This window comes from Trachemys scripta, chromosome 6, assembly GCF_013100865.1.
Source record: "Trachemys scripta elegans isolate TJP31775 chromosome 6, CAS_Tse_1.0, whole genome shotgun sequence".
Lineage (NCBI taxonomy): Eukaryota > Metazoa > Chordata > Testudines > Emydidae > Trachemys > Trachemys scripta.
The window spans coordinates 95,488,684-95,513,192 of NC_048303.1; the positions used below are offsets into that span (position 1 = coordinate 95,488,684).

Consider the following 24,509-nt stretch of genomic DNA (forward strand, 5'->3'; position numbering starts at 1 on the left):
ACTGTTGTTCTTCAAGATGTGGGTGCAGACCTGTCCTCCATGACTCGCCCTCTGTCCACTCTTCTAATGTGAAGGAACTGAGGGGGGACAGGGCAGTGCTGCCCTTATATAGCTATGGGAGGGGCTACATGGGCCAGAGGGCACAAGCACTGTCCCAGCAGGTGCTACCAAGCCAAGTTCTCTGGCTTCAGTGCACTGGTTGTGCATACACCTGGGTGGTCTACAACCATGTCTTAAAGATGGTAAGTAACCATTTTTTATGGGGACAAACTTCCAAAGCAGAAATAAATGAATAATCAAATCAGCTCTGTTTCCCTATTCACCCTTACAGAGTACAGCATGGGGGATAATCACCAATGTCAGATTCTTCTGCTGACAGCCCAAGTGCAGCATGACAAATCAATGCAAAAAGACCAGGTCATACACTTCTGTACATGCACAAACTACAAAGGGAATTCTTCATCCTTAGAGGAGAAGGCCAGCAAATCAAGTTATAGAATCAAATAGTTATATAATATAGAGTAGTGTCTGTTGATCCACACATGCTCCTTCACTCTCTTCCTGCCACCAACCAAGGAGATAAAGGGCAGGGCAGACCAACTGACAAGACTGATTCTGACCCCAAGTGGCAAGCGGGCTGAAGGACCATTGTAATGGCTCTGTGGATCTTACTACTCAAAGAATGGACATTTTCTGGTGAGAATGGGTACTTTTTCCTTATCATCTCTTTTGATATTGAGCGAGCAACAGTCTATTATGGCTGAAATATTGTTTGCTCCATTCGCTTTTGTTTCTGTTCTCTCATTTCAGAAGGGATGCTAATATTAAGAGTCAAGTTTTTCATTTTAAAGAACCAACAGAATTATCACTAGTAACTCTTTCCCTTAAATCTTCCTAATGGTATTTTAGAGGAGATATTTTTCTAGCTAAGCATGTATTTTTACTCCAGTTACTATATATTTTTAGAGTTGACTATGAATTCTTTCTTCTTCAGGTATTGCAGCCTTGTGATTTCTTCTTCAAAATGATGCAGTCAGGTAATAATCCACAAATGGCTGACCTATCAATTAAATCCTTAACAATAAAGGTAAGTTGAAATGTAGTTTTTGTGTCCTGTCTTCCTCCTCCTCCTCCTCCTCCCCCACTGGCTTTTAAAGTTATTGGTTTTGTTTTAAAATTTTGATGTAACTAAAATTAACACAATCTAAACACATTTCGTAGTCTTGCATCTCCTATTGCTTACTATATTGAAACAAAAGAAGAAAAAGCCTTTCACATGTACTGCAGTCATGTCACCTCATTTTTATATGGTGATTCATATGATAGGTTTGGACAAAAAGCACCCTATTTCCACAAGGTGTATAGTTGCTTGTGAAAGGAAGATTTAGCCATGCCACCAAGTTATTAGAAATTACATTTTTTCCTGGTCTTGTTTTAAGTGTGCTACGGTCATGCCCCACTCAGATTTGGTTCCTGCGTATGTATTTTAGAGAGCCACATTGATCACCTGTGCATCAGTGGGAGAATTTTCTGGGTTGACAAGTGGTGTGCTGCAGTTGTGTTAATTTTTCAATGGTTCAGTAACATTGTGGAATGGAATCACTTGATGTAACTTCAGTTATGCAAATAATCCTACAATCACCATTGCATAATACATTGGTCACTGTTTAGGTGGCTTGTCTGGTTTGCTTTCTGCATTCCATCCCCATTTTCATACACTTTGGAAACGTGCACAGAGGACTTCTGGTTTGGGCAGCATGATGGTTGTAAACTGTGTTAAAATAAATAACAAGAAATATTCTAGATAATGTCTCAGAATTTCAGCAATCAATAGGTGGATCTGTTCACATCCAGAAAAAATGCCACAGCAAAGCTCTTTTTCATATGGGAAGTAAACCAAAGGGCACTTGGAATGAATGTTCTTACACTAATGTTGGCCAAACTGAGTACATTTATCTCCCTCATCATGCAACTGCTACACTTACCACATCTGGGAAGCAAAAGATAAGTGAGAGGAAACAATAATCACAGTTGTCAGATGGTGAAGGCAGCCATGATTCTCCAACTTAGTGAAACTCACACAGTGCCTATCACATTATCCATTAAAAGGTTGGACTTTTGAGGTACCATTTGCAAATTTATCCTTTTTGTACGCATTTGTTTTAGGCCTTATTAGACTTAAGTATTTCTGGACTCAAATGCCTAAGGAAGCCTAAAATGTTAGATTATAACATCTATTTTAATCATCTGAGGTTTTGAGACCGTGAATCAAAAAGCACAATGAAGAAGTGATGACAATTTGTCTTCGTGTAGATTATAAGAAAAAAATATGTTAAATGACATCTTGATATATTTTGGTAGGTCATGGAAGCAAGTCACTGGCATAACTTTTTAATTTATCAAATTTCAGTTCAGAGTTCCTGCTAATTCTTATCAGGACTATAGTTGAACACAAGCCAAACTTCACTATGCTTACCTTTTTACAAAATGTAAATGAAGAAAATACAAAACATTTTGAGTAGCTCCGAGACAATTTTAAGGGTATTCTTGCTTCATAGAACATAGTTGCTTTATGTCAGGTAAGATGTTGGGAAGCTTCAACTGAAGATCCAGTCCTACACTGAGATTCATCCTTACTTGTTTTTAATGGCAACTAGAGCAAAAAAATTAATCTCGCAGAGCTACATAGTGCTGAAGGATATCAAAAATTCCAAATCTCTGTCCAGTATCAGGCTAAACTCCTTTCTTCTTTTCATCCAAAAGTCTCTGAGCTGCATTTTATTGAGTTTGAGTCCACCATCACATGACAGTTCATTCAACTTTTACTTTTCATTTGACAGGGTGCCTTGTATTGAAAATGAATCCCTGATCTAATTCTCATTTGTTACACTGTCAGGAAATATTCATTAAACTTGGTAACCAAATTAAGGCAGTGTTCTCTTATGGTCACTAGTGAGATCATGATGAATTTTCAAGTAATTTTCAGTGAGGAAACTTTCCAAAGATGGGAGTCATTGACAGGTTCTCTTCTTTTTTTCATGCCGTCTTTTCTTTATCATTGCTCTTGATTTGTTGTGAACATTAAAAAGTATAATTTTCATTCTCTGTAAGCTGGCATTCAGTTTGACACACACAACAAGTCAGCTCAATAGGCTAGTCTTGACAGCTGTAATTCATCCGAAAGCAATCAGCACATTCGGAACTAAAATAATTGAGGAAAATGTGTGCCTCTGAATGGAGTTCAGAGAGACAAGTCAGCACCTTCCCATGCATTAGCACTTCCCATTTCATTGCACATAACAAAAGCAAATGTGAGTTCAGTGCTCATGGTTGAATAAAAATGACCACCTTTACAGTAGGATCCTGAACAAGAATTTATTTTGTTTATACATTCTATGAACTTTTGCTTTAGTTGAAAAGCCATCTCTTGAATTCTTCCTGATATACTATTGTTTGATAAACAAACAATATCAAGCTGTTTTGCAGCTTTGTCCTCTGAAATTGATAAGTGTCTTTTGCTGCAGGTACACAAGCGTGTCACCAGTAGTATGAAGTTTCCCATTTTGAGCAATCCTCAGATTTACCTGATATCATGCTATCAGGGCCTTTACATTAATATTGCATAGAGAGGTAATTTGTTTTGTTTGTTGAGCTGTCTTTCAAATCTTTAAAAAACAAAACAGAAAAAACAAAACCCCATGATGTTTGTCTTCTAAAGAGCTGAGCTTTCTGTTGAGGTAACATTGAGTAGGGAAGGTTTAATTGAATATTGGATAACAGATGATAGCAAATGATGCACTAAGCCCATGGCTCACTTTTTTCAGCATTCAAAGTAAATCCAAATGATAGGTACTTAGGATCATACTTTTTAACAATGTTCTATTTTCATTGCTTTGTAGCAGGAAACCAACAAGCAGTGCCTGAAATTTCTTCATTTTTTTCAGTCAGGTTTTGATTCATACCACTGCCTATTTCATCAACAGACCTTTGTGTTTCAGTATAAGTTCTTTTGAAACTACTGCTAGTTATCCACTTATCCATAGTTGAGGATCACATATATTCCCAAATACATAACTTTCACTATCACATGGACTAACATAAGTGATGCCAAAGCATTCAGACGAGAGGGTCTCAGGCGGATGGGATTTTAAAACTTGTGATGAACTAAAGCTTGGGCTATGTCCCTGGAATATGTGTGTGTGTGCCTATTAAGGTTATCTGGCTGGTTGGGGATATGCTTAAGGAAATTAGAAGAGAAAGGAGTTGGGGTGGGTGGGGGGAGTTAGAGGACATGAGGTTTAGACTGAGGGATAGGGGCTGTGGCTGGAGTGCTGGGGGCTCTGGTGGTGTGAGTGGGTGGATGTTAAAGGACAGTGTTGGCTCAGAGTGGGGGATAGAGAGATGGGGTAAATCATCACTGGAAGTAAGGGGCTGTACCTGGGCAGTAGGCAGCTTCAGCTCCAATTCAGCCATGTTCCAAGGCTTCAGATTCACAGTTCTCCCTGAGTCAGGGGTTTTTGTCAGTCTCATTGCAGGCCTCGGCCTTGTTGGAGAGTCTTTTCCACTCGCCACCTGCTCTGTTCCCTGGACACTCAGCTTCTTCTTTATGTTTACGGGATTCCACAGCCATACTTCTTGAAGCTGGGCTCTGGTTCAGGGAGGCCTCTCTAGCCCATTGCTCTCCCTTCTGGTTCCCATTCCAGGGGCCTGTCCTCCTAAATCTATGCTTCTCTATAATTCTCTTTTCCCAGCTCTCTGCTCTTTCTCCCCTCTTGGGAGTCACCTAACAGCTGGGTTTTATCATATTAAGGAGGTAGCAAGCTGATTTAACACCTGGCCTCCATTCTTCTACTAATCTGCTGATCCCCTGAATAGCTGTTTTTTTTTAAAAAAGGGGCCATGCCATGAATTTAGGGGTTGGCTAGCCCCAGGTTCCACTACCGTTTGAAAGAGAGAGATCACCCCGTTACAGCACACTACTTCCAAGTGAACATATCATGGTTTGAGAATCTCTGTAGTAGTGGCAAAAACCTCAATTCTATGATAGCAGTCATAAGAACATTATTGTAATCCTTAATGGACAGGTGTAGTTTGAGCTTGAAACCCTGTTGCAAAATCGCAACGTGTTGTAAAGCTGCTTGAAATTTCATTTTGGAACATGCCAAAAGGTTTTTTCAGAATTTAGTCTGACATTATTTCATGACAACACAAACAAGATGATGTTTTTAATCTAGAAAAGAAGATAAAATGTTATATTATGACATGTCAGTGGTACTAATGCATATTATGTAAAAGTGAAATAAAACATTCTGAAACAATTTCAGAATTCAGAAACGTGCTTGTTTTGAAAATTTTTTGGTAATCAAAACAGACACTTTTCTGAAATATTTCAGTTTTAACAAAAATGGTATTTTTAATAATAAAAGTCAATTTTTTTGTGAAAACATGCTCTAAGACCTTGTTATTACAGTACCATAAACGCAGGGTCCTTTAAATCACTCTTGGGTCATCCTCTGGTTTCTTGGTGTTACTTATCTGTCAAAACAAGCAAACTGGCTCATTTGTCCAACCTGGAACTTTTTCTGTGGTTTTTAAGGCTCTTGAATCTCCTCTTTGGACTTCCATTTCACTCTAGTATCTGTTGGTCAAAAATCTGTTTTCTGCTGGCCATTATTTCACCTCAAAGGACCACTGAGATATCCGTCTTAGACAAGCCCTATTATGTTTTCCACAGTGTTTGTCATCCTCATTCCCGTACTTTTCTTGACAAAGGTAAATGTAACTTTCCAAGAGATTGTTGTCTTCCTTTTGTCTGAGTCCTCAATGCCATAAGAAAAAAATGGTGGAATAAAAAGACACTGGAAAAGTGGTTGAGACTTACTTGAATCAAATTTAGAAAATCATGTTTTTCTTATCTGAAATGTTTATTTTATTAAGCTATCCAAGTTATCTGTAATAGTGCAAAAATGCTAATTACCAACAACTTGCATGGCATTGTGAAGGCCAATTTCAGAGGGGATAAAAACTCATTCAGAAGGTTCCTCTCCAGTTTTATGGGATGGGTGATATTGGCCAGCACAAAAGAAATCTGCAAGGCTCTACTTAGTCTTTTTTCAAAGCCTTTATTAAGTACTTACAGGTATGATCTGTTTTTTCTTCTACAGAAGCATCCCTTGGCAGGAAATAGTCTCAAAGTAAACTACATAAGCATTGTCATTGAGAAAGGGGAAACTCATTTTCTGTCATCTATACCTGTTTCTTTCCCTCCCGATTATTTCTCCATACTGCTCACTACATTACATTTAGAAATGGGGGAAAAGGTCTGGAAGACTTGTTTAATTATTTTCTGGATTTGAACTCTCCTCCAGTCTGCCCCATCTCTGAAGCATGTACACAGTTATGTTGTTTTGAGGTTACTAGCTAGAGGTTTCAGTCTTAGACATATTTGAAAGCTGTTCTGGAAGGCAGACAGAAGGGGCATGGCTTAACCCCAAAGCAAGTCTGAACTGTCTTTAGTGTATGGAGAGAGAGAAGTAAAGCATACTAGTGCTAAAATGAGGGAGAGTCAGTCCCAAAAAGGAAACAACCAGGTGCTGTAACAAATATTCATTATAATTTTGAAACTGAAAGCAGTAACTAGTCAGTTCAAGAGATTACTTTAAAAAGTGGTTATTGATATACCCAGTTCCATGTTTTTTCCATATACCCAATGGCACTGAATAATCAATTTTTTTCCTCTCATAGGTTTCACCCATTATCATAAATACAGTGATTACTATTACATCGGCACTTTCTCCAACTACAGAGACTTCAGAAGAAGAGATTAGTCCAATTCCTCCAGACCTATGGGATAAGAAAGATATAAAAAAATTAAAAATGTGGTTTCTTGAAAAGTCAAATGAAAATGAAAATAAAAATACAGCAGCTGAGTTGGTTCTCACAGGGGAGACATTAAATATGAGAATTGAATCAGTCATTGTAACTCTTGAAGCTGGAGTTGGTCACAGAACGGTACCTATGCTTTTAGCAAAGTCGTCTTTTTCTGGAGAAGTCAAAAATTGGAGTACGCTCATCAACCTCCATTCCCAGCTTGAACTGGAGGTAAGGATATAATATAATGACACTTTTCCCAAAAGCAGCTGTAATAACAATTATGAAACTGACTTGTTACTGAGACAAGGCTTATGAAAGAAACTTTTGACAAGTAAAGGTGATATTTTTATCTAGCAGTTAAACTTCAGGGGGGGAAGTGCCTTGTGGAGCACAACCTTCCATTGTTCACTATCTGCAGAGTCCTTGTACTTCACTGCAACAACCCTAAGTTATGGAGCAACAATCCCTAAATTCCCAGACAATGTTAGTTTATTCTATCACAAAGTTACTACCCTTCGTTCCCAGCCGCCTCACACTACACGTAATTGTGGCTCATAATTGAAAATACTTATTGACATAAAATTCATCAGTTATTTTAGATAAGAACTATATTTGAGCATGGATTTTTTTGCTATGTTGGTTTGCATTCCTGTAATGCCTATAGATTCAACCAAGATCAGTTCCCTATTCTGCCACGCACTGTACAAACATAGATGATCCATACCTTGAAGAGTTTATAATGTAATGCCCCACTCTGGCAAAAAATTCCCATGCTTAACTTCATAATTGTGAGTAGTCCCACTAAAGTCAAGTTAGTGTTTGTGGGATTGGGACATACATAGACAGGACAGACATATAATGGGAGAAAGAGATGTAGAGTATAATTTTCAAAAGCTCCTAAGTCTCACTGAAAATCAGTGGGACTTGATTTAGTGTCCTAATTCACTTTTAAAAATGGGACTGAGGACCAGATTGTTATAGATATTCAGGCACCTAAAAATTCAGATAGATGCGTATGGGATTTTCAGAAGTGCGTCGATATGTAACTCCCATTGATTTCAGCAGGAGTTAAGCATCAATGCTTTTTTGAAAATCCCACTGGGTGCCTGTGTGCATCTTTAGGCACGTAAATACTTTAAAATGCCTGACCCTTAGTACTTTGAAAAACTTTACTCATAGCCTACAAGCAGAGTGGTTTGCAAATGTTATGTTAGTACGATAGATGCTTGTTTGCAGCAACATCTTGAAAGAGCAACCACTGCTTATGAGCAACATTTCCCCTGTGAACACTTTCCTTTCTGTGAATTGTCAACACTCCCCATAACAGCAATAACCACTTACGAGCAATGTACCAAAAGAACACTGATATGTTGCTATCAGCCGATCAGCAGTGTAGGGGAGAATCCAGTGTAAAAACTATAGAAAACAGTCTATAATCATTATCTCAAGGTCCCTATTGATATAGCTGCTTTAGTCTCTGGGCCCCAAGCTGGCTCTGCCCTCCACTTTCTGCAGCCCAGCATCTCGCACAATTCTGGATGTCTAGGCTGCTCGAGATAGATCAGCATTTTGGTGCTGCACACACTGGCCATGTGCCCTCTGCTTCTGCTTGCCACCAGATTCTCTGTGTTCACAGCAGTGGACGGTGGTTTCTATTGCTTCTACCCGTCTCCTTTTTTAGTTTTTTTCTGACCAATTTTTGGGTAGGGGGAGCAGTGTTCTCCCTCTTCAGCATTCCTCCTCCTTACTGAGTCAGTTAACTCTTTGGGAGTGTAACTTACCCTAAGTGTCAGCAGCAGTGTCTTGCTGCCAGATACTCTGCCCCTATACAGTCAAGACAGAGCAGCCAAGAAAGCACAGGATCAAATCACTGTTCTATTTGTGAGGCAGCCTTCCCAGGCTTGGCAGATGGTGAGTTGTGCCCAGCCTGCACCCAGCCTTCCGTCCCTAACTCTGCTATATCCCAAGGCTGTGAGTGGGATAGGCAGATGGAGTCTCCTACCCACCAAGGCAGCCATGATTCCAACAGGGAAAAATGGACAGGGTCCCCAGTGCAGAGCCGGGAGAAGCTCTAATAGTGAGGAAGACTCTGACTACTTGATTGAGGGGATAAGTCCCAGAGGACTCCTGCAGAACAAAGAGGGCAGATTTGTGAGGCCCACAAGTCTCCCCTCCCCTCTTCTCAAGTCCTAAAGTGGGTCTTGAGCATCCTGGGGAAAGAAGCAGAGCTTCTAATAAGCCCCCCTCCCAAAGGGAATGGGACCTAGTGGGTGAGAATTCAGAGACAGTCCTTTCAACCCCAGAAATCCTGGAATTCCAACCATTCTGGACTTTCTCCAAGAAGACATAGACAAAGGCTTTAGCCAGTATTGTGCATCAGGTCTCTGCTCTTACTCGTGTGCTATTGGCAGGATCTTCTGGCTTCTTGGCATAGGTAACCAGATTCCTTCCAACTCTTCCCACTTCCAACTCAGGCCACTCTGCCCAAAATGGGACCTTTGGCTAATTTTGAGGGCTCTGACAAGCCATCTCTTCAAGCCTCTGACTTTAGTGTTGGCCTTTTATTTTTCCAGTAAGACTTGTTTCTTAGTAGTTGTCATGTCTGTCAAGTGAGTGTCAGAGCTGGCAGCCTTATCTATACAGGAGCCTTACTGCACATTCTGTGAGGACAAGGTGATGTTCAAGACACCAGAACCCTTTCTTCCTAAGGTAAATTCCTCCTTTCACGTTTCTTGAGTGGTCGCGCTTCCTTCATTCTCTCTAAATCCATAACATCCAACTGAAAAGATGAGGCATGAAGAGTGCAGGATCTACAAGAAGATCAGACTCCTTATTTGTGTCTTTCCACCCAAAATGCCAGGGATTCAGAACTTCCATATCCTTCGTTGCTAGGCATATTAAACTATGTATTGTGTAAGCCAACAAGACATCAGGGTTTCCTGTACCGTAAGAGATCAAGACATGTTCCGTGAGATCCCTTGCAATTTTGTGGGCAAAATGAGTAGGTGTGTCCATCTCAGAAAGTTGCAAAGTGACTACTTAGTCAACAGCTAACTGTGACGTACCAAGGTACAATCCAGATTAATGAATAGCTGTGTCACCCCTTCCCTGTAACCTGGGGTGCCCTTTATTATGCCTTGCTGCTTCAGCCTCCAACCTGGACTGCTCACAAACAGCCTCTAGTATGTTAGTCATTCCCAGCTATGTCTGTGTGTGTGCTGCAGCCATCTGGCCAACCTCTGGCTCTTACCAGCTTTGATTATGATTCAGGGTGACTCCAACACACTTCCAGTCCCAGATTTCCCCCCAGAAAAATGTCTTGTACTGTTCAGCCCTCTACTGGACAGTACAAATATAGAGTCCATTATTCCTTTAAGGAAATAATTTGCATACAACTTGTTACCTCAAATGGAATTACCCAGACACTTCAGTTTGAACACTGGATTAAATAAAACAAGTTTAACTACAAAGAGAGAGATTTTAAGTGAGTACAGGCAATGAGGCATAACCCAGAAATGGTTACAAGAAAAATAAAGTATTTACTGATGCCTAACTTAACAAACATTAGATTCAAAGCAGAGTTTCCTCACCACATGCTTTGAGCCATTTTAGTGATCAAACTTATTAGGTCAAGACCCCTTCTCTCAGTATCCAACTAATGCTTCCTTTGTTGCTGTCAATGTGATGGGTAGGGAGAGATAGAGAGGGGTGCCTTGGGGTGTTTGTCCTTCCTTTTTATATTTTCAGTCCCCCTCTTGAAAAACATATCCCCCTGAGAATCAGGAGCAAAGAAACTGTGGAAGGATATTCCCTGATGTTTTTTTTCACCTGTTTGAACTTCCTTTGTCTTCCCTTCCTGCGTGATGACTCCATTTGCTGCTTAAATGCTAACTAAGCAAAGCACAGATTCCTTTGTTTAGGACAAATCTGCCAGTTTCTGTTTGGGCAGGGCTCTGGGGTTTGGAACGTGTTGTTAACACCATACAGGGTAATCTTATAAGGTCACATACAATGTTGCCACACATATTTGGCCAGAACAATATTGATCAGCAAATTGAGTTTTCAAATGATACCTTACAAGACATACTTTGTACAAAGTATATTACAGTAGGGCATAGGGTGTGTATTCAGGGGTGTATTCCATCACACAAACACCTTCATTAAGCACTATAAGATGGACTTTGTCATCCTCATTGGCCTCCTTTGGCATTAAGGCACTGTAGGTGGTGGCCCAGAACTAATAGACTTTTCAGCAAACTCGCAACAAGGAGGATATTACTTTTCTACCAAACTTTTGTTTCATAACTCTCCCTACATCTGTTCACTGCTCACCACTTCACAGATATCCAGAACTGTGAGAGACACTGGGCTGCAGACCAGAAAATTTCTTACTGATAGTTTCCTTTCTGCTAGCATCTCCTACAATTCTACCCACCCCAAATGGCGTAGAAGCCAGGGTGAGATATGTAGTGGATTCGTTACCATATGACTGTCAACTTTGGTCTAATGTACACAGTTATTTTGTTATCTTGAGTTATTCTCAAGCTGTACAACTTTCATAACGTCGTCTGGCAGCAAACTGGATTGTAAGGGGAATGGCCAAACCATGTATTTTCCAAATGCTGATCTGCCTCGTGAGCTGCAGAGAGAGGAGGGCATCCCAGACATCCAGAAATTTGGGAAATGTTATTAGCAGAAATGAAATTGTCAGTAAGAATTTTCCATTCTGCCTTCTAGGGGAGCAGTGGGGGTACCTGTGGCCACATTCCCCTTCAGAGGGATTGAGGGGGTTTCCCCTGCACTGTTCTTGGACTAGAATGTGTTGAAGGATGTGGGGTAGTCTGGCTGCATCTTATCACTAAGGCTATGATTTTGTCACAGAGGTTGTGGAATCCATGACATCCAGAGACCTCTGTGACTTCAGCCCATGGTGGCTGGGAGCTGCGGGGTACCCCCACCTCCTGAGATGGTGGGGGCCCTTGGCACTCTGGGCAGCAGAGGGCCCCGCAGCTCCTGGCCATGGTGGGGGGCCTCACCGTTCCCGGCTGCCACTGGTGGCCCCAAAGCTCCAAGCTGCCTCCGGGGGGGCCCGGGATGTCCGAGCAGTGGTGGAGGGCCCTACAGCTCAGGGCTGCCACCAGCGGCCCCTGCAGCTCCTGGCCACCATGGGTGACGACCCCTGGGAGCTATGAGCCACCATGGGCGGCCGTGGCCCCCACAGTTCCTGACTGCCATGGTCAGCAGGGGGCCTCGCAGTTCCTGGCTGCCACTGGTGGCCCCAAAGCTCTGAGCTGCCTCTGGCAGCAAGGGCCCTAGGAGCTCCGAGCAGCTGCAGGCAGCAGGGGCCTGCCACGGACAGTGGGGTTCCCCATACTTCCCAGCTGTCACTGGTGGCACCAAAGCTTCAAGCGGTCTCTGGTGGTGGGGGCCCCAGGAGCATCAAACAGCCGCGGGCAGCCCCTCAGGTCCTGGCCGCTGCAGGTAGCGGGAGGCCCCGCAGCTCCTGGCCACCACAGGCAGTAGGGACCCCCTACAGCTGGCCCCTGGCAGCCCCCAGCTGCTGTTGGCAGCAGAGGGACCCTGCCACTCTGGGCGGAAGGGGCCTCCAGAGCTCTGAGCCCTCACAGATGGTGGGGGCCCCCATAGCTCTGAGCCTGGGCCCCTGCAGCTGCCCAGCCGCCGAAGATGGTACGGGGACTCCACAGCTCCTCAGTTTGTCACAGGTGTTTTTAGTAAAAGTCATGGACAGGTCATGGGCTTCCATGAATTTTTCTTTATTGCCCGTGACCTGTCCATGACTTTTACTAAAAATATCCTTGACAAAATCTTAGCCTTACTCATATCACCATCATATGGTGCTTTGAAGGTTGACCAGGTATTGTGGTATCAATTTAGACTTACTTCATGTTTTCAGGTTTATCTTCACAACCATAAGGGCTGGAAACATGTTAGTCTGGTTGCATCAAATGTTTATCAGTAGTATAATGTAAAACACTTATACAATTTTCTCTCTTGTGTTTTTACATTAGACATTGACATTTTGGTATAATATTCATTCTTGAGATTTGTACCCCTATGTCTTGTAACACTTTCATTCACCTTTCTTTCCATAATCATTAGCCCACATGGATAGACTTCCTTTGAGACTTAAGGGGAAACTTGGACTAATGTGGACTTCCATTAGATTAAATAGGGAGTACTGTGTATACCAACTAGAGCAGGAAACTGGATACCAGAGTTAGGGTCTAGGTTTTGTCATTGACTTGCTATGTAAATATAGCTAAATATCTCTATCTGTGAGAGTCTGTTTACCTAAATGTAAACTAGGGATGGTGCTACTAATCTGACTCACAGAATGGTTGTGAGAATTAATGTTTAATGGTGTGTTTTGAGATCCTCAGATGAGAGAAGATATATATTCAAAGTATTGTGTGTAGTTTACTGTTGCATCATAGGCTATAAATGAAATGTGTCAGAATTTTCCGCTTCACGAATCGTTCCTCTTCTGGGTGCGTGTGGTGGCCATGTGAATGCCTGCAAAATTATTTAAATCCATTTGGCTAAAATATCTTCCACAAACTGGATCCACAGCCTGGAGAAGAAGAGCCCTTGCACCACGTATCCAGTATTCAGCCCTGCTAACTGTGTTGTGCACTGAGCTCAAGATTTGGCCCTATACAAAGAATAAAAGTGGAAAGTATGACCAACTTTTTCCCAAAACACAAAACACTTATTGCATTAAAGACAGATAATGAATGTTTTCCCAGTATTATAATTCCACATAAGCAATTATAATAGTTGCCAAATGGATGTAGCATAATTATGAACAGGATAGGAAATGGTCCCTGAGACAATATCTCTTAAGACGTTACACATTATGAAAGACTGTGAGAACCCCTGGGTTAGAGAATTTGCTAATGGGATACAAAACTTTTCACTTTAGACCACTTATTCATATTTAGAACTGGAAAAGTAAGTAGAAAATGAAATCTGTTGCCATCAGGTGGTGGTTTAATAGCCTGCATGAAATAGGTTGGTGATTTTAGTCCAGCTTATACTGACGTGTATCCACATCCCAGTGGTCCTATTGGCATGGTTCTCAAAGACACCAAAGGTAGAAATGGCTATGTAGAGAGAACTTACCCTAATGGTTCTTATTGGTTAGAATTGAGGCACATTTATGTGGAATTGGGTCATGGGGAAGTTTGGCTGCTTCCTTATGGGCCATGCTTGCTTTGTGTTGTATAAGTAAAAGATTTCTGTCTCTAGTTCCCTTTATAGACAGATTCTACTACCTTTATTTATATTTAGAACCTTATTCCTCATTGATTGATTTCTGTGGGGCTACTTGAGACATAATGTGCTATTCATTTTGAATAACGGTGGTGGAATTTAGTCCATGATGACGACCATCAAATTTCTTTAAAATAAACGATACCTCTACCCCGATATAATGCGACCCGATATAACACGAATTTGGATATAAGACGGTAAAGCAGTGCTCCAGGAGTGGGCGGCAGGCTGCGCACTCTGGCGGATCAAAGCAAGTTCGATATAACGCGGTTTCACCTTTTTTGACTCCCGAGGAGAGGGTTATATCTGGGTAGAAGTGTATTTAATTCAAAGACTTATCTGCCTATATGTGGAAAACAGCTAGGGTGAAATCCTGGCCTCAATGAAGTCAGTGACAAAGCTCCCATTGACTTCACTGAAGCCAGGATGTCAGTCCCATTGTTTTTTCATGTTTTATTTTAATTTTACTTAAAGGTTTTTTATATTCTAATATAATGAAAACAAACAACATGTTATAATGTCTTATTTTGATGTTTCTTTTTGAGTCTATAGAGCATCTTTTATTATTTGCTGTTGGTTCTAAGGTGTATCTTTTCTTAATTCAGTACTCTGATGATTTTATATTTCTTTAGGTGCATTATTATAATGAGATGTTTGGTGTGTGGGAACCTTTGCTTGAACCACTAGAAATTGAAAAGAGTGATGAATTCAAACCATGGACTCTTGGAATCAAGGTATATTTTCAGAAGTGTAAATTGAAACAACTAACATGCAAATCTACATTTTAAATAACTTTTGGGTTGAAACATGAACCAGTCGAACAAGGCTATTTGAACTTAATATTAATACCCTGTTCAGTCATGTATGCCGGGGGATAAAATGCAGGGTAGGCCACAAGGCTAGTATAACTCTAACTCTGTATATTGGCTAAAAGTGAGTGTAGTTAGAAGTTGATTGACCACACTTTTTCCCCCTCTTTGCATTGTTATATCTGGAGCATGTACAGTCATGATTAACTTAAGAGACAGAAACTGTTCACATAATGCAGCACAGTGATTAGTCTACAGTGACTACTCACTTGCCAAAGTATATATTTAAAACTTCATTTTTAAATTGTGTACAAAAACTGAAATTGAAAAAGAAAAGAAGTTTTCTTTCTTCACATTGATTAAACCAACAGTTCTCCTTTGAGTAGATGCAGCCACGTATTTCATTTAGGTGTCTGTGCCCAGAGTGCCGGAGCCAGAGAATTTGCCTAGCAGTATCCATACAGGGGCGGCGCTTGCACCTTGTAGCCATAGCCCTTTCCTTGTAGCACCACCCTGACCCCCCTTCGGTTTCTTCTTACCACCTGTGGCTGGAGTTGGAGCTCTGTGTGGTTTTCAGCCTCACAATCCTCTATTCAGTGAGTTTTTTTTTCTCGTTCTACATAGTTCATTAGTACCCCAATATAGTGGTAGTTGTAGTTTGTCTCCTAATGATGCCCTCACCAGGGTTTATACATTCTGTTGTGTGGGTGGGGTGAACCCTACTAACTATCCCTACACACGGTGCTTGCTGTGCCTAAGTGAAGCCCACGTTAAGAAGCAATGTTCAATTTGCAGATTGTTCACAAAACAGACTCAAGTGGCGAGGAATCTCCATCTGAAGCAGCACCTGCTCAAACATGCCACTTGGACTGTTTCAGTACCGAGGCCCCTATCAGATCATAGGTCGCCCCTGGATTTGGAAAGTGCTGCCGCTTCGTTTCTTGGAGCTAGTGCCTCTCCGAAGAGATTGAAGACTTGTTCCCCATCATGTGTGCTGAGGAAAAGGTCACATAAGACCAAGCGATGCCACTTCAGGTCCCGTGGGGGCTTGTCTCCCTCCTTTAGAAGGAGCATGGATCGATATGTGGTGAATGCTGGTGCATGGGATGGAGCAGGTCCTGTCAGCTGCTCCCCGACACTATGCAGGGAGGTCAGAAACCCTGTACCATTGATTCTGGTTCTGGCCTGAGGGTGTCCTTTTAGTCAGGTACCGATGAGGGCGATGCTGGCACTGGCTGATTCAGCACATTGTATCAGGCAACAGGGACCTCCTCTGCCTTTCTGTCTTAACCTCTCCCTTGGTCCAGAACTTTGCCAGGGCTGTGTTCTTGGCTGCACGGGCTGCTGAACCTATGGGTCTCCTGATGCTGCACCCTTATGTTTCCCTTCCACGCTCAGAAGAAATGGGGCTGGTACGAGACTTCTTATAAGGAACCTCCTTGGTACCAGGAACTACTTCAGTTCCTATGTGAACAGCACTACCAGTGTTGCTGAGGCAGCAGTCAGTGCCCTCCACCTTGGCACTCTTAATTATGTCAGTGCCGATGTCGACTTCGGGATCAACACCACTCCCAGCACCGGAAACAGCGGAGGCATACTCGCTGCCAGCCGTACCATTTCCACCATTGGTATAAGCCCCCTCATCATTCTGGGCTATGGACGAGTCTGACCGGCTACTTAGGCCCTTAGAACTGACCCCACTGCTATGCCCCGAAGCCTAGGACTGCTCGGTGTCCGAGTGGTGATCTTATTCCTCCTGCTCTGTTGCTGAGCAAGGGCTGTTCATAGAGTGCTGTGAGTACCAGGATTCACGCCCATCTCATGGTCGGGCCGGGGGCCCCTAGCCTGGCGCCTACTGGACACCAATGGCTTATCCATATCAGTGGCCTCCATGGAATCTGTGGAATAAGTTGCAGAGCTCCCATTCCTTGTCCTGCTCAAAACAGAGATCGTTGTCCAGGTACTGGTGAACCTTTCCCTTGAGCAGCCTCCACAGTCATGCTGCTGATGCCTGTCAGCCCTGGAGCAGGATCTGAGTCTGGCACAGTTAACTGCCTCATTCTCGTCCTTGGATGTTGCCGCAGTGCCGGGCTCTTCCTCCCAGTGACTTTCAAGGCACATCAAGACCTGTTGTGGCACGTCGTTGCCTTCCTGGGTATTCAAGTGTAATTCCTACAGAACACCCGCAAGTTAGTGGATATCTTGCAGCTGTTGGCACCTGGGACAGTCACCCTCCCTATTAACAGTGCGCTCCTTGAGCCTACTAAGGTCCTCTGGAGCATGCCGTCTTCGGTACCAACTGCAACTAAGCACATGACAAAGCGCTACTTCATGCCCACACAGATATTTGAGAGGTTTTATTCCCATTCGTCTCTGAATTCCTTGGTAGTAACCGCGGTGAATGATAGAGCCTGGCAGGGCAGGTTTAAATACATTCCCAGGGACAAGGACTCTTAAGTGACTGGACCTGATGGGCAGGAAGATTTACACCTCTTTCTTGTAGATGCAAATTGCTAATCAGCAGGTACTGCTGTCCAAATACGACTTTGTCAGCTGGATAGCCATGTCTAAATTTGCAGACTAGCTGCCTGATGCCTCAATGGAGGAGTTTTTGACATTTGTCACCGAAGGCTGCTTGGTGGAGAAGACTTCTTTGCAGTCCATGCTAGATGTTGCAGATATGTCAGCCAGAGTGATGGTCTCTGCAGTGACATGAGGAGGTCTTCCTGGCTTCAGAACTCAGGCCTTGCTCCTGATGTCCAGCAGGCCATTGAGGATTTGTCCTTCGATGGCCTTTACTATTTCAGATAAAGCAGATGAGACTCTGCACTCCTTCAATGACACTTCAGTCCTTGGGAGTGTATACACCGGCAGTGTAAGGCCGCCACTATGATGTTCAACCGTAATGATAACCGCGGTATCATCTGCAGTGCGTTTTTGGACAGCCTTTCCTTTTCATGAGGCAGCAGGATTACCCCCAGAAAGGGGCATACATCCCACAGCAGAAAGCAGTTGAGTTCGGGGTTTGGATAGTCCACATGTCCTTCCCTGATGCCCCCCAAGCATCCGTTTTGACTCCTTGGTCCAAAGCAGTGTTCCAGTCGTTGGTCCCTTCCCCTCATGCGCTTCATTTTGAGGACAGGCTTGCCCGCTTTCACAATGCTTGAGTCTCAGTCATCACCAACAGCTGGGTCCTAAGCACTGTCAGATCAGGGTATGCCATCCAGTTCCTCTCCATCCCTCCTCTCCACCTTCCCTCCCCATCTGTCTTCCAGAACCCTTCTTACAAGATACTGTTCCTCAAGCAGGTTCGCTCTCTGCTTGCGTTGGGAGTGGTGGAGGAGGTTCCACCAGATCACCGGGGTTAGAGTTTCTGTTCCTAGTGCTTTTTGGTATCCTTCGCAGCCTGAAGAAATAGATCAGATACACGAGGTTCTGAATTGTCACTCTATTGACTGTTCCTCCATGTCTCAGAATGACTGATTTCCTGTCTTACACGTTCAGGACATTTACTTTCATGTGGTGATTTTGCTGAGGCACAGAAAATTCCTTCAATTCATTGTAGCAGAGCGCCATTTCCAGTATACAGTGCTTCCTTTTGAACTCTCTTCTGCCCCTGGGGTTTTTACCAAATGCATGGCTGTCATCATGGCATATCTCAGAAGGAAAGGGATCCATATCTTCCCATATCTGGATGACTGGTTACTGAGAGGCAGACCCAAGAGAGGAAGTCCTTTCTCATGTCAACACTGCAGTATGCTTGCTCGACCTTCTGGGTCTCATCCTAAATATCAGGAAGTCTGCTTTGGTACGCACTCAGAAAATAGAGTTAATTTGGGTCCTAATAGACTCTACAGGTTCGAGAGCATTTCTGCCAACCAACCGTTTTCAGTCTGCGGTCTCTGCCTTCCGCGACAGTTCGGATGTGCCTATTTGGGATCACTGAGAGGCCAAGGTCTGTGGGGGTGTGACGAAGTGGGAATCTTCTTAATGTTTTTTCTGACTACTGTGTGGGTGCCTCAGTTTCCCCTATGCATTTCTTAAATATCTAGGTGGTGGGATAAGGGTGTGTGATTGTGGGGCCATTGTGATGCTGTCTGCACAGAGAATGGCCGACATCCTGTCTCCTGGCAACTGATGGCCTGGGCCCCTCCCCTGCAAAGGTACCAACTGAAGGTGTTGGAGAACAAAGAGATCAGGTGGCCTCCTGGCCCAGGAAAGAGAGACAAGCCAGAGGAGGGGCTGGAGAGTTTCAGTTTGGAACTGGCTGGGGAAACGGAGGGGGGGCCCAGACGGGGCTCTGGCCTCCCTGGCCCCAAGATGGACCTGACTCTGGGGTCTTGTTTCCTGTACCTACAAGCTCTGTTTTAGACTGTGTTCCTGTTGTCTAATAAACCTACTGTTTTACTGGCTGGCTGAGAGTCAAATCTGACTGTGGAATTGGGGTGCAGGGCCCACTGGCTTCCCCAGGAGCCCCGCCTGTGCGGACTCACTGTGGGAAGTGCACGGTGTGAGAAGGGGATGCTGAATGCTCCAAGGTCAGACCCAGGAAGGGCAAAGCTGTGTAAGCTTCTTGCCCTGGAGACAGTATGCTTGCAGCGAGGAGGCTCCCCCAGAGTCTTGACTGGCTTCGAATGGAGTAGTTCCAGAGCATTGCCCGGTGACTCTGTGACAGGGTGGAGCAGGAGTTCTCTCTGCATATCAATTTGCTGGAGCTTCAGACCATTTACCATGCGTGTCGTGTTTTGAGGCCATATCAGGAACTCAATAGTTCACATATTTATCCGACAATACCACTATGATGTATTCTGTGAACAGGCAAGGAGGAGCACACTCCATGATGCTCTGCCAAGAGGAAATCAGGTTGTGGCAGTTTTGCCCTACGCCACAGACCAACCCGGCATGGTTGAACATACCAGGAGCAAAAAGCCCCTGCCAACACAGACTCGGGGGATCGTTAGAGCATGCAAGCTGTCCTGCCATGACAAGGCACGGAAACCAGAGCACAGCATGGCTGTTGCATGGATGAATGAGGAGGAAGAGCAGTGTTCTACTCAACATTAGAAATCCCTCTACCAGAATGGCGTGTTGAGCAAAATGGAAAAGGTTTTTCGTATGGTCATTAGCCCGTGGAATTCAAGTAATGCTGGCTTCCATTCATAACATCTTGGAGTACCTGCTGCACCTTTAGTCATTGGAATTTGTTCTTAGTTCATTGAAAGTGCATCTGGCACTGATATCTGCATTTCGTCCCCCTTTTCAGGGAAGATCAGTCTTCTCCAGTCCCATGGTGACAAGATTCTTAAAAGGGCTTCTTTGTCTACTCCTCCAGTCCAAGAGCCAGTTTGTCTGTGGAACCTTGACACAATCCTAGCAGCCTGATGGGACCTTGGTTTTAGCTCTTAGCATCTTGTCCCTTTCCGCTCTTGTCTCAGAAAACTACATTCCTGGTAGTGATGACATCTACGAGGAGTATGTGAGAGTTTCAGGCTCTGATGGCAGGGCCTCCTTATACACAATTCTCCAAAGACAACGTGACTTTTTACAACCATATCTAAAATTTTTGTCTAAAGCAGTTTCTCAGTTTCATTTGAACCACAAGGTATACTTACCTGTATTCCTTTTAAGCTGCATTCGTCTCTGGAGGAGCAGCATCTCCATACATTAGATGTCAGGTGATGTCTATCCTTCTGTCTGGACAGGATGAAGGAGTTCTGTGCCTCGCCTCGCCTGTTTGTGTCATATGCAGATTGTATGAAGAAGGGTCAGGTAGCCTCTTCACAGATGATCTCTAGATTTATACCATCCTGTATCAAGACTGTATATGAAATAAGTCAGTGGGTATGAGCTCATTCTACGAGAGTGCAAGCAATGTCAGTAGTGTTTCTCAGTGACTTTTCCATATTGAACATTTGCATGACTGGCACGTGGTCTTCCATAGGTACATTTACAAACTGCTATGCCATCACCGCATCTTCCAGGGTGGATGCAACTTTCAGAAAGGCTGTCCTGCAATCCTTGTTTAGGTAGACTCTGAGTCCCACCTCCGGCGGTGGGGCGGTGGGAGGGTACTGCTTGTGAGTCATCTAAATGGATTTACACAGCTGTATCTACTCACAGTAAGTAATCGTTTTTCTTCTTTAACTGTGGTTCTTTGAGATGTGATGTAGATTTGTTTTCCTTGACCCACCTTCTGTCCCCACTGCCTTAGAGCTCATCTCTGGGCATTCAGTGCAAGGGAACTGAGGGAGGGTTGGAGTAGCGCCACCTCATGTGACCGGGTGTGTGTCTATGGCCATGAGGCGCGTGAGTCGCCCCTCTGTGGGTACTGCTAGGCAAATTCTCCTGCTCCAGTGCATCAGGTGTGCACACATCTAAGTGGAATACACAGCAGCATTACATCTCAAAGAACCACTGTTACTGTTACTCTATCTAGAAGAAAAATCTGTCTGACTATGCCAGGTTTCAGCTAGCATGGAATTTTTGTCTTTGACATTTTAAAACAGGTACTTTGAATGGAAACTATCAGAATATTAATCCTTGTCAATGGCATAGGTTTTTCAATAGAGTGCAGCTTCTGGGTGCTGCATAATTACAGCCTGCTTTTTTTTAAGGATAGTTGCCTTTTGCTCAAGGAATGCTGTGTTAGTTGTGTGTATTCCCTTAATAATTGGTTATATTTATGGGATATTAATCATATTTTATACTAAAAATAGCTTTTAGGTGGTATAAAGAAGGGTGGATTTAAATTTTCAGATTAGAAAAAATGCAGTAAACCTAAAACAAATGTGGATCCTGACTTCTTTCCAGTCTGAGACTTTGAGCCAATACCTCTCTTCCTATAAACAGTAGAGAGACTAGTCCATAAAGCTCTGAGGCTTGGTGTCAGCCTTTTCATTCTTCTTTCATCTTCTGGATGCTGCTCTAATTTTCACCAGTTGGTGGTTATTCTCTGGGGACTATATCCCAGCTCTCAGTAGTCCAAGTGCAGCTATTTTTCCTTTCTGCCCCCAACATACCCCCAGCAGTGGCAGGAACTCTGTCATCAGTATTTTCAGGCTGAGAAGTGCAGTCCAAATGTCTCGGATTGATGCAGAGATTATTCCTAGAAAGAAAATCATTGGATAATTAATTTCCCATTTTCTTTTTTGGTTAAAATCATTTTTGGCTTTTTTAGATGAAAAAGAAGGCTAAAGAAGCATTAGAATCAGATGCTGAAGAAGAACACTACAAGGTGCCAGAATATAAAACAGTAATAAACATCTCCTCGAAAGACCAGCTGAACATTACACTATCCAAATGTGGACTACAAATGTTGAGTAACCTGGGCATGGTAAGAAATATCACCTATCTATTTAAATGGGACTTCCTCACAATCAAGAAATTCAGTGTTAGATTGGATGACTTTTTATACAGGTAATCCAGATTTAAATAACACTTTGGTATTTGGTACCACTTAGGGTTATTTGTGCTTTTAAATATATATTTTAACAAATTTATGTTGTTCTTTAGGCATTTGCTGAAGCAGCTAGCAAAACTTCAGACATCTTCAAAAAAGATCAAGCACCATTTGTAATAATGAATTCCTTAGGACTTCCCATCACTGTCTCACCCAGTGATTCCTTTAAAGTCCTTAATGTTGAGTCTGGAGCAAAAACATTTCATTTAAAAGATGGGGAAAGTCTAAATATGGAGTTTCTCAGAACTAAAAGTGAGAGTGACCAGTTCACAGCAATGACCACCCTAAGCAGCAAAATGTTTTACATTCAGCTCAGTAAGTTGCATAATAAATCTTCTGCTTTTGTATACATCAGTAGTGCATCTTCCCAGTGAAGAAAATAATGCACGTTTCATATGTTTTTTATTATTTGAAAGGGATAATTTCTGGCTTTCCAATGACATAGCAATATCTGAAATCTTTCTTTAGAGTCGTATCAGATTTGTTTTGTGTGTATGTAAATATTTTCAAATTTACATATGATACACTTGAGCGTAATTACTGTTGCCTGCTGGTTTATTCTATGCCATAATAATGTAGGCCCCAATTTTTGGACAGGCCTTGTCTCAGTCTCTGATTTTTGTGTCTGGAAACAAGTAGTTCAGTCTTCATTTGCATACACAATGTTAAGTGCAAAATTGTGCCTCCAAAATTTGAGTCTGTTTCTGGAAAGTTTAAGCATTTATATATTGTGCTCCTGGAAAAGGTGATTTTTAATAAAGATTTTAAAGAAAAGTAGCATGGCTTATTAATTCAAAAAATAATGAACCTATTTTAATACTGTATAGCTTGCAATTGAATAATGTTGATAATGCTAGTTTATTAATTGTGAATTTAGGACTTTTTAAAACTAGTTTGTCAGAGCACCTTCAACCACTTATTTCATTATTACTGTGAAACATTAATGAGTGAAGCTACGGCACCACAGCAATAAAACTTTTTTTAAAAAGATGCAAAACATAATGTCAGTTATCAATCTTTGCAAAACAATTTTTGATGATTTATAGTGGTAAAAGAAACATTAAAAATATTAGAGATTAACTCATCCTTTCTGGAAATAATTTTGTAGCATTAGCCAAACTACTATGCAACTTTACTTCTAAGAGAGTGACATTCAGATCAGAAATAGCATAATTCCATATTATATTTTGTAAATGGGTGAATATTCTTCGCTTCCAGATCGATTGTTACTGTAAAAATTCTTGAACACAGACTTTTTGTATGAATTGTTTTTTCAGACGTATGTACATGCTGCTTTGATTGCTTCATTAATTTATAACTCTGTATTTTTTTCAACTTTGAGGTCCTCAAAAACACTCCACTGCTGACAAGATTCCGTTGACAAAAGTTGGTCGATGTCTTTATAGAGTAAGACATGAGGAGTCGGGTGTTGAAAGATCCATTGTTTGTCAAATTGATACGGTTGAAGGGAGTAAGATGATAACTATACGTTCTCCTGTACAGGTACTACAGTTTTCTTACAATACCATTTTAGAAGACTGTTAATATGGGTGACTTTATTATAATTTCACATCACCGATGTTTACAATCATGTTTTAAGAACAGTTATTGAGAGAACTGTTCTAACACAGATTCTCTTACCAGTGTGGACTGGAATTGTTTTAGCACGGTTACAGATAATCACTAGAGAGATTTTACAGCACTTGCTTTATATAATACATTTCACAACAGAAAAAGCTCATTCACACTGATGAGGGAAACAGCTATATCATAGTTTCAACTATTGTGGGACAAGAACATCAGGTTCTGTTCTCCTATCCCATGTATGAAGGTGAGTCTCTATTCTCTTTTCCCAAACAAGTTGTGGACTAGTCATGGAAGCCTATTCCATAGTTGGGAATGTTTTGCCTTAAGTCTTGGGATATTAAGGAATGATCTGAAAGAGCTTAAATATATTCTGCAGCCCAGCGTATCCCACAATTCTGGACAACTGGGACACTCCCCTCCACTGAGCAGCTCACGGAGGTGGATCAAAGTTTTGGTGCTGTGCCCTCTGCTCCTGCTTGCTGCCAGTT

At 42.5% G+C, this 24,509-nt stretch overlaps 1 protein-coding gene across 5 annotated transcripts in view; it reads left to right on the forward strand.

The window, feature by feature from the left end:
• Positions 1-24,509, forward strand: part of VPS13A (vacuolar protein sorting 13 homolog A) — a 271,263-nt gene that overhangs the window by 138,109 nt on the left and 108,645 nt on the right. For all 5 annotated transcript variants that reach the window (XM_034774370.1, XM_034774372.1, XM_034774371.1 and 2 more), the window contains exons 40-45: positions 995-1,087; positions 6,745-7,101; positions 14,799-14,900; positions 22,153-22,308; positions 22,488-22,749; positions 23,777-23,937. In XM_034774370.1, the coding sequence (XP_034630261.1) occupies positions 995-1,087; positions 6,745-7,101; positions 14,799-14,900; positions 22,153-22,308; positions 22,488-22,749; positions 23,777-23,937 (1,131 nt within the window). The remainder of the gene's footprint in view (positions 1-994; positions 1,088-6,744; positions 7,102-14,798; positions 14,901-22,152; positions 22,309-22,487; positions 22,750-23,776; positions 23,938-24,509) is intronic.